The 10,017-nt window shown below is 38.7% G+C and overlaps 1 protein-coding gene across 5 annotated transcripts in view; it reads left to right on the top strand.

The window, feature by feature from the left end:
* Positions 1-544: 544 nt before the first annotated feature.
* nin (ninein (GSK3B interacting protein)) overlaps positions 545-10,017 on the top strand; it is a 36,475-nt gene continuing 27,002 nt past the window's right edge. The window contains exons 1-4 of one of the 5 annotated variants that reach the window (XM_058056981.1): positions 545-842; positions 4,335-4,547; positions 7,142-7,238; positions 7,304-7,482. In XM_058056981.1, coding sequence (XP_057912964.1) covers positions 4,356-4,547; positions 7,142-7,238; positions 7,304-7,482 — 468 coding nt within the window. In that variant the 5' untranslated portion in view covers positions 545-842; positions 4,335-4,355. Of the gene's footprint in view, positions 843-3,959; positions 4,267-4,334; positions 4,548-7,141; positions 7,239-7,303; positions 7,483-10,017 lie in introns of those variants that run through there. The other 4 variants (XM_058056982.1, XM_058056980.1, XM_058056983.1 and 1 more) reach the window with 4 other exon arrangements.

Here is a 10,017-nt window from a genome sequence, read left to right as displayed (position 1 = left end):
TAAAGTTGTTGTTTAGAATGTCAGATTCGTCAGAATTCCGCGTTATTGTAAAATAAAGCGTTTTCTCTCAAATCAGCATTCACAACCTAAAGTCTTGGTGTTTCAATCAGATTGTAATGTAAATACGCCGATGGTCTGGTTGGCGTTTTAAGCTAACACGCTAGATAATACGATAGCCCACTGAGCCGCAAATGCACCAGTAAACGCAGCATAATCTATTATTTGTTGTTCAGTTGTTGCAAAGTTCTCAACAGCCAACGTGTGATGGGAGATTTTGTCAATTTTTGTGTCTCTCCTACGAGATTATGCTTTTTCCTACGATATTTTATAGCATCATATGCAAATGATATGCAAACTAGACCATGACCATAGGCCATCCAATAGCTACTTTTCTTACTGAAAGGTTAGCAAGAGTGGCAGCCCTTAGGTTACTTCCGTGTTTCCGTGTTTTTTTAACGCCAGCTATACAATACATCGACCCACGTGGTGCTCAAAGCACCTCCCATTTTGCCCTGCTCTGCCTCCAGCCATTCATGACCTCTCTTCCTGTCTTGTGCCCGCCTCTTCCGCCTGCAACCGCCTTTCAAACTCCGTTAGCAGGCGCGGAAGACGACGACTAAGCAGGAGGAGAGGAGGATGACACACAAAAGCAATCCGACCTGCCAACAAACACATCTTTCCTACCTAGTCGGCCCCAGAGAAACACTTTTAAAAGAAGAGTCGTCTCGACTTGGAGGACTTTAAAGGGCTTTATTTTTTCGTGACGCCGAGTGGGAGTGAAATGCGCATAAAAAGTTTGCTACATTTTTGAGTTTTTTTCATTCCAGAGTTAGCAAATTCAGGTAAGTGTTTTAGCTCATAATGTTGCTTTATTTCTTAATGCTAGCACAACAATGTCAGAATGTGAGGAGCTAGCCACGCTTTCGAATTCCTCCTCTTTTAACCACTTTTAACAAACATTTAGTATAATTTGTTTGTAACGTATTTCGAGCAAAACAATGTCACAAAATATGCAATAAAATATATACAAAATAGCACAATCAAGTCCACAATAGTCTTTGAACGAGAAGAAAAAATATAGATCTGCTTTCTTCGTCTTGTCGCTGCAAGCACTGTTCTACTAATCCATCTTCACTATCGATTGGTTTGGCCTGACAATATTTACGTTCATAAATGACTATTAAAAAGACACAAGCGAAAATAAATGCATAATTAGGGTCTATTTAGAGCGACCACAGGTAACCAAACATGTAAATTATTATTTTTAAAATTATTTTATTACAAACTTCAATTGTACAAAACAGTATAAGCAGAATTACAGGAACATAACAGTGCAATTCTACAGAACAATATCAACATAAATAATAAAAAAAGTAAATAACAAAGAAAGGAATGTGCAAGGGATATTGTTTGAAAATAATTACAACAAAATAAAAACAATAGAAAACATGTCACTTAATTGTGTCAGTTAGTCAGTTTTCCTGCTAATTGCTAATTTTATCCTGCAAACGATATGGCTCCACTGACTTCCATTATAACCATTATTTTTTTTATTTATAAAAATGTTCCCACTCACAAAAATCAGGGGTTGATTTTTTTTTATCCTTAATTGTCAGTCAGGTCAATATCTAAATCATTTTTTGTGCTGAAATATTGAATTGTTATGGATATCTACTTTGACATTATTCTAATATTTCAGGTAAATTTAAAAATATTTCCATTTGGAGATGTTACGGACTTGGAGTGAGCACAAAACTGAGGATTAACCTTCCACTTTTGACCTGCAGCAGCTGTCAGCCTCCTTAAGAGGGAGACTTGATTATCTTCCTGCATCCTCAAAATACCGATTTGGGCTTTGTGTTTGCCTCATTGTCTGATGAATGGGAAGGACTACAATAAGCCGTTGTCATGCGCCCACTAGGATGTGTTCGAGTTGTCATATGTGGCTTTGTCTGAAACGCTCCAAAGGTCTACTTTTAGGAACATTAAATCGAAAAGTGAGGGAAAAAATGCAACAAAATGCCTCATGCAACATATTGCTGAAAATATTCTTCTAAACTGCTAACAAGCCTCATGGGAGTCCAAGGGTAGGAATTCCACTACATTTATATCACATATTAATACAAGAAAAATATAGGAAATAATGAAAATGTAGTGTAAATCCAATTAATCAGTTCCAAACATCCCAAAATATTCCGATTTATTTATTTTTGGATGCTTTGTACAGGTTTTTTTAATTAAAATTTTAAGTTTGGATGTTTTTGTTGTTGCCTGGTTGTTGAACAGCGCCCCTGCTGGCTGCAGTCATGTAGTGCACATTGTTCAAGTTATTGTTTTTACATTTATTTATTTTTTACAATTTTGTCTTGAGTGACAGCTGCAAAAATAAAAGGCACATGAGTGCCTTTAATCCGTTCCAAATGACAAACCTCTAAATTTACTAAGTAGCACCCTTGTAAAATTAATAATAATAATAATACGCCTCTGTATGTTTCATGGATTGTCATGAAATGTCTGTCAAAAAGTCTCAAGAACTGTTTTTGAAAACAAACAGGAAGTCGATCGTTTCCGTTTGGATCGGCCATTGTGGGTGAAAACCAGGGCTTTTACTTTGATGGACTCTCCCTTGTGACTTTGACCAAATGAGCCCAAATTCAGATCACAGATACTAGTCACATGGGCGATGAAAAATAATGGAATATTTTAGACTTTCCCATATCATGTGGGGGGGGGAGTTTAAAAACACAATAACGTCAAATGATTAAGATGATGAGATCCATATGTTTATTATTATTTAAATTATTTGTACAAATTACTGTTTACGCAGTACATTGTTGTTCATATTTGATGTCATCTATTTATTCTCCACATTATTATTATTATTATTATTGATTATTATGCGGGAGCCAGGCAACGACATTTCATTGGCAATTTCACTACTGTGATATTGTGCAATGACAATTAAGAAAGTCTAGCTATCTAGCTATCTAGCGATCTAGCTAGCTATTTTTCTTTCTTTCTAGCTAGCTATCTAGCTATTTTTCTTTCTAGCTAGTTATCTAGCTATTTTCCTTTCTTTCTAGCTAGCTATCTAGCTATTTTTCTTTCTATCTAGCTAGCTATCTAGCTATTTTTCTTTCTATCTAGCTAGCTAGCTAGCTATCTAGCTATTTTTCTTTCTATCTATCTATCTATCTAGCTAGCTAGCTATTTTTCTTTCTTTCTATCTATCTACCTAGCTATCTATCTATCTAGCTATTTTTCTTTCTATCTATCTATCTAGCTAGCTAGCTATTTTTCTTTCTATCTATCTAGCTATCTAGCTATCTAGCTAGCTAGCTATTTTTCTTTCTATCTAGATATTTAGCTTGCTAGCTATTTTTCTTTCTATCTAGCTATTTTTCTTTCTATCTATCTAGCTATCTAGCTATCTATCTGTGTTAAGTACAACATTTCTAGTTTTTGTTTTATTTATTTCTTTTTAAAATGTCAATTGAAACATTGCCTCTTAAGGACAGCATAAGGCCACTGTTGGGAATGGAATATTTTCCCTCTGCCTTGAAATATTCCATTCTTAACGTCACGGTTAAAGGGCACCTATTATGCTCATTTTCGTCCCTTATGTATTAAGTTGTGTACTCCTATAGAGCAGCTACACTTTCTAGATCTTCCAGAATCTGCACCGACTCTTTGGATTTTGTGTATTCCAGCCACGGCACGCCCACTCCGCTGTGATTTGTCCCACTCAGCTTGTACAGCAAACAGCTTGTACCAGGAAACACCCATATAAGGACGTTCGGCTCATTGTGACATCACAGTGAACTAGTGTTAGAAAAAAAATCAACATTGTAACTACATTTATAGCTCAGGAAAGTGGAAAAAGCATCAGAGGTTTCATGATGGCCACAGTTTGACCCTGGAACAGACCTACTTCTTAGTTCCAAAAGGCCCCAGCATCCCAAATTGGGTGGCGTTTGACCTTAGGGGTTCCACTGTGCCTGTTTAAAAAGCCGTCTAAATACTTCTATTATGATAGCGGCCCTGAAATGATATTTATCTTCATCAGGGTCGCTTTCGAGGGTAAAATAGCGATAAAAAAGTCAATGTCGGTGCCATTCTTGGCTTAGTCTCCCCGTTAGCCCGACTGGCTAATCAGCAGTAATTAGATTAGCCCAAGCCTGCGCAGCAAACGAGGCTGAAAGTGGTGTGCTTGTGCATGGTTCTGTGTCTGTGTGTAGTCAAATCCGGATGTTTCCAGCCAGTCTAGTGAGTATCTTTTCACCATCCTGCCAAATCCACACGTACATTCACTCTGCGACGCTGCGTCTTTTCAGTGCCGGGTGCTCTCCTGTGGGATGGATGACGTCCAAGAGCAGGACCATTACGAGGAGCGCTTAAAGGAACTTTTCAGCAGCTTCGACGCCAGCGGTTGTGGCTCCCTGCGGCCGGAGGAGCTCGCCGACCTATGTCTGTCGCTTCACCTGGACGACGTCACACCGGCCCTGCTGGACTCGCTGCTGCACGACCGGGACCGTCTCACCGCCAGGGTACGTTAAGTCTAAGACATGACATGGCCAATGTTTACACCAATGAGGAGACGACAAAAAGCTACACAGGCTGCAATAATTTTAAGTACCGCACACTATAAGTCGCTCCGGAGTAATAGTCGCACAAGGCTAAAAATGCTTTATTAGGTAGAAAAAAACATACATAAGTCGCACTGGAGTATAAGTCGCATTTTTTGCGGGTTTATTTACCGTATTTTCTGGACTATAAGTCGCTCTGGAGTATAAGTCGAACAAGGCTAAAAATGTTTAATTAGGTAGAAAAAAAACATACATAAGTCGCATTTTTTGTGGGTTTATTTACCGTATTTTCTGGACTATAAGTCGCTCCGGAGTATAAGTCGCACAAGGCCAAAAATGCATCATTAGGTAGAAAAAAACATACATAAGTCGCACTGGAGTATAAGTCGCATTTTTTGCGGGTTTATTTACCGTATTTTCTGGACTATAAGTCGCTCTGGAGTATAAGTCGAACAAGGCTAAAAATGTTTAATTAGGTAGAAAAAAAACATACATAAGTCGCATTTTTTGTGGGTTTATTTACCGTATTTTCTGGACTATAAGTCGCTCCGGAGTATAAGTCGCACAAGGCCAAAAATGCATCATTAGGTAGAAAAAAACATACATAAGTCGCACTGGAGTATAAGTCGCATTTTTTGCGGGTTTACTTACCGTATTTTCTGGACTATAAGTCGCTCCGGAGTATAAGTCGCACAAGGCTAAAAATGCATCATTAGGTAGAAAAAAAACATACATAAGTCGCTCCGGAGTATAAGTCGCACAAGGCTAAAAATGCTTTATTAGGTAGAAAAAAACATACATAAGTCGCACTGGAGTATAAGTCGCATTTTTGCGGGTTTATTTACCGTATTTTCTGGACTATAAGTCGCTCTGGAGTAGAAGTCGCACAAAGCCAAAAATGCATCATTAGGTAGAAAAAAACATACATAAGTAGCACCGGAGTATGTTGCATTTTTTGCTGGTTTGTTTACCGTATTTTCTGGACTATAAGTCGCTCCGGAGTATAAGTCGCACAAGGCCAAAAATGAATAATTAGGTAGAAAAAAAACATACATAAGTCGCATTTTTTGCAGGTTTATTTACCGTATTTTCTGGACTATAAGTCGCTCCGGAGTATAAGTCGCACAAGGCCAAAAATGCATCATTAGGTAGAAAAAAACATACATAAGTCGCACTGGAGTATAAGTCGCATTTTTTGCGGGTTTACTTACCGTATTTTCTGGACTGTAAGTCGCTCCGGAGTATAAGTCGCACAAGGCTAAAAATGCATCATTAGGTAGAAAAAAAAACATACATAAGTCGCTCCGGAGTATAAGTCGCACAAGGCTAAAAATGCTTTATTAGGTAGAAAAAAACATACATAAGTCGCACTGGAGTATAAGTCGCATTTTTGCGGGTTTATTTACCGTATTTTCTGGACTATAAGTCGCTCTGGAGTAGAAGTCGCACAAAGCCAAAAATGCATCATTAGGTAGAAAAAAAACATACATAAGTAGCACCGGAGTATGTTGCATTTTTTGCTGGTTTGTTTACCGTATTTTCTGGACTATAAGTCGCTCCGGAGTATAAGTCGCACAAGGCCAAAAATGAATAATTAGGTAGAAAAAAAACATACATAAGTCGCATTTTTTGCAGGTTTATTTACCGTATTTTCTGGACTATAAGTCGCTCTGGAGTATAAATCGCACAAAGCCAAAAATGCATAATTAGGTAGAAAAAAAACATACATAAGTCGCACTGGAGTATAAGTCGCATTTTTGCGGGTTTATTTACCGTATTTTCTGGACTATAATTTGCACCGGAGTATAAGTTGCACAAGGCCGAAAATGCATAATTAGGTAGAAAAAAACATACATAAGTCGCACTGGAGTATAAGTCGCATTTTGGCGTGTTTTACTACGGTATGTACTCCGGTTTCCTCCCACATTCCAAAAACATGCTAGGTTAATTAGCCACTCCAAATTGTCCATAGGTATGAATGTGAGTGTGAATGGTTGTTTGTCTATATGTGCCCTGTGATTGGCTGGCAACCAGTCCAGTGTGTACTCCGCCTCTCGCCCCAAGACAGCTGGGATAGGCTCCAGCAACCTCGCGACCCTCGTGAGGATAAGCGGTAGAAAATGAATGAATTAATGTATTATTCAATTATATAAAACTTTATTTATCCCAGTTAAAACAAAACGAAAACCAGCATGCTAAAGTTGGTTTTCCATATACGCAGGTGTACAGACGTATTGACTATTGTCTAGTAGTGGGTTGCTGGAGGGGCAGTGACCCGATTGCCCACTCATGGCATCCAACAATGAAGTCAAAAAGACCCCCCCCCCCCCCCCCCCCATTTAACCAAAGCGGCAGACGCCAGCCGGACGCACAAAGAAAATCACCCCATTCACATTTAGCAGCTGTTGATTCATCAAGTGTGCCCCCCGCCCTCCGCCCTCCCCCCTTCAACATCGACCCCCCCCAGCCCCAAACAAACCCCAGACACCCAGGGAAGAATTCCTGATTGTTCTTATGGTTCAAGAGACGAGTCACATCTCCAGCTTCACCCACAGGTCGACTTTCACCAGTTCAAGGATGCTCTCATTCTGGTTTTGTCATCGGGCATGGAGGCGCCCCAAGCGGAGCAGGACCCCCCCGAACCCAGACCAGGTAACAGCTCGTTGAGACCCCCATGTTGAGACCATGACCGTTTATTTATATCTCGTTGTCCTCAGAGTCTCCCGAGATCCAGCCCAAGTTTGTGAAGGGTGGCAAACGATACGGCCGCCGCTCCACGCCCGAATTCATCCACGCCATATCAGACTCCTGCGAGGACGACACGCATGCCGACCACCGTTCACGGGGCGGGGACGCCAAGGACAGCTGTGACTCAGCCATTCCCAGGAAGCGTGAGGTGAAAGCAGCACACACACACACACACACACACACGGATGCCACCCTTATCGCCCGCCGTCCTTGCGTCTCCTGACTCGCCACTTAGCTAATCAGTTTAGCGGTGTGTCGGTATGTTTCACAGAGACTTGCATCTCCCCCGTGACTAAATGTCACTGTGGTTAAAAAATTAAAAAATTTAAAAAAGACCAGAAGATAGCTTTAGCTAGCTATTGCTATACACTGAATTTTTATGCAGTACGTATATACGGTAAGTGGTCATCAAACAGATGTAATTTGCACAAGGCCAAAAATTCATAATTAGGTAGAAAAAAAACATACATAAGTCGCATTTTTTGCGGGTTTATTTACCGTATTTTCTGGACTATAAGTAGCTCCGGAGTATAAGTCACACAAGGCCAAAAATGCATAATTAGGTAGAAAAAAAAACATACATAAGTCGCACTGGAGTATAAGTCGCATTTTTTGCAGTTTTATTTACCGTATTTTCTGGACTATAAGTCGCTCCGGAGTATAAGTCGCACAAGGCCAAAAATGCATAATTAGGTAGAAAAAAAAACATACATAAGTCGCACTGGAGTATAAGTCGCATTTTTTGCTGGTTTATTTCCCGTATTTTCTGGACTATAAGTCGCTCCGAAGTATAAGTCGCACAAGGCCAAAAACGCATAATTAGGTAGAAAAAAAACATACATAAGTCGCACTGGAGTATAAGTCGCATTTTTTGCGGGTTTATTTACCGTATTTTCTGGACTGTAAGTCGCTCCGGAGTAAAAGTCGCACAAGGCTAAAAATACATCATTAGGTAGAAAAAAACATACATAAGTCACACTGAAGTATAAGTCGCATTTTTTGCGGGTTTATTTATCGTATTTTCTGGACTATAAGTCGCTCTGGAGTATAAGTCGTACAAGGCCAAAAATACATCATTAGGTACGTGGAAAAAAACATACATAAGTAGCACTGGAGCATAAGTCGCATTTTTTGCGGGTTTTTTTTACCGTATTTTCTGGACTATAAGTCGCTCTGGAGTATAAGTCGCACAAGGCCAAAAATACATCATTAGGTAGAAAAAAACATACATAAGTCGAACTGGAGTATAAGTCGCATTTTTTGCTGGTTTATTTACCGTATTTTCTGGACTATAAGTCGCTCCAGAGTATTTTCCCGCGGTGACAAATGTGACCACAAACGGCAAACAGGTTGTTGGGAGTTTCCGGGTGTCGCTCCCGTCCTGCTGATCTTCTTGATCCTCTGGTGGATAATCCCGCTGTCGCATGAACATTTGACCCGCTGACACCTCGACAACATGGGCTTATGTCATTGGCTCAATGTCGAAGACGCCCGTCTTGGGTCTCAGTCTTCCGGCGTGCGTCAGAACTATTCTGTGACGATGCTCATATTTCATATGCACCCCCACTTTGTATTATCGATGAAAAAGCCCTTTTTCTTTGACATTTTCCAAATATTTAGACTTTCTTCTTCCATAATCTTGTGGTAATATTATGACTTTATTCCCACAATGTTGGGACCTTATTCCCATAATATTACAATATTTTCCATAAATCACAACTTCTTCTTCCATAATCTTGTGTTAATATTAGGACTTTATTCCCATAGTAATGGGACCTTATTCCCATAATATTACAATATTTTCCATAAATCACAACTTATTTTGTTTCTTCTAAAATTCTGATGTAATATTTGGACTTTATTCTTGTAAAATTATCAAATTTGAGTTATTATAAAATAAATGATGACCTCTATATTATTAATAAATTGACTTTTTTTCTCTAATATATTGATTTTTTACCAGTAAAATAACTTTTTCTAGATGCTCATTTTCCTTTAATATCAACTATTAATCTTTTATTTTTCATTTAAGCTTTTTTTGGGTAAAATTACTGCTGTCTTTTCCATTTTTGCTGATGTTTACACTCATGAAATTGCTTTTAATGTTTTTCTCTTTTTGTTTTTCCACTGTGTAATTTTCTAAAAAAATATTTTTTAATTATTATTTTTAAATATTTTTAAATAAATAACTTTATTTATTTTAAAATCCAAATTATAATTATTTTATAATTATGTTGTCGATAAATTATTATGACTGTATCATGAATATATTGACTTTATTCTTTATAACATATTGATTTTATGCTCGTTTTCTGTAAGCTAATTTTCCAAAAATGACAACTTTGTTTGTTTGTCATTATATAATATAATATAATATAATTTTTTTGGTTTTCTTAAATGATATTTTTAGAGTTTGTTGCAGGTCAATAACCCCAAAAGTCCTGCCGCTCCTCCCTTAAAAGATTAAGGAGTTGTTTTGCCAGCAGGTAGGCAATGGAGGACGATAGATTTTTTCTCCTCTTCTGGTGGGTCTGCAGCCTGGTCCCCATCATGGCTGCTTACGTATTGTATGATCCCAGCTCAGATGCCCACCACCACCACCAGCAGCACTCTTTTGGGACAATAAGCCCAAAAGGCATCTCATGGTATGGGTTGGGACTGATGTGGGGGTAACAATGATGCC

The sequence above is a fragment of the Doryrhamphus excisus genome, chromosome 19, assembly GCF_030265055.1.
Source record: "Doryrhamphus excisus isolate RoL2022-K1 chromosome 19, RoL_Dexc_1.0, whole genome shotgun sequence".
Lineage (NCBI taxonomy): Eukaryota > Metazoa > Chordata > Actinopteri > Syngnathiformes > Syngnathidae > Doryrhamphus > Doryrhamphus excisus.
The sequence above is the reverse complement of the archived record's forward strand: the minus strand, read 5'-3'. Positions and strand labels throughout refer to the sequence as shown.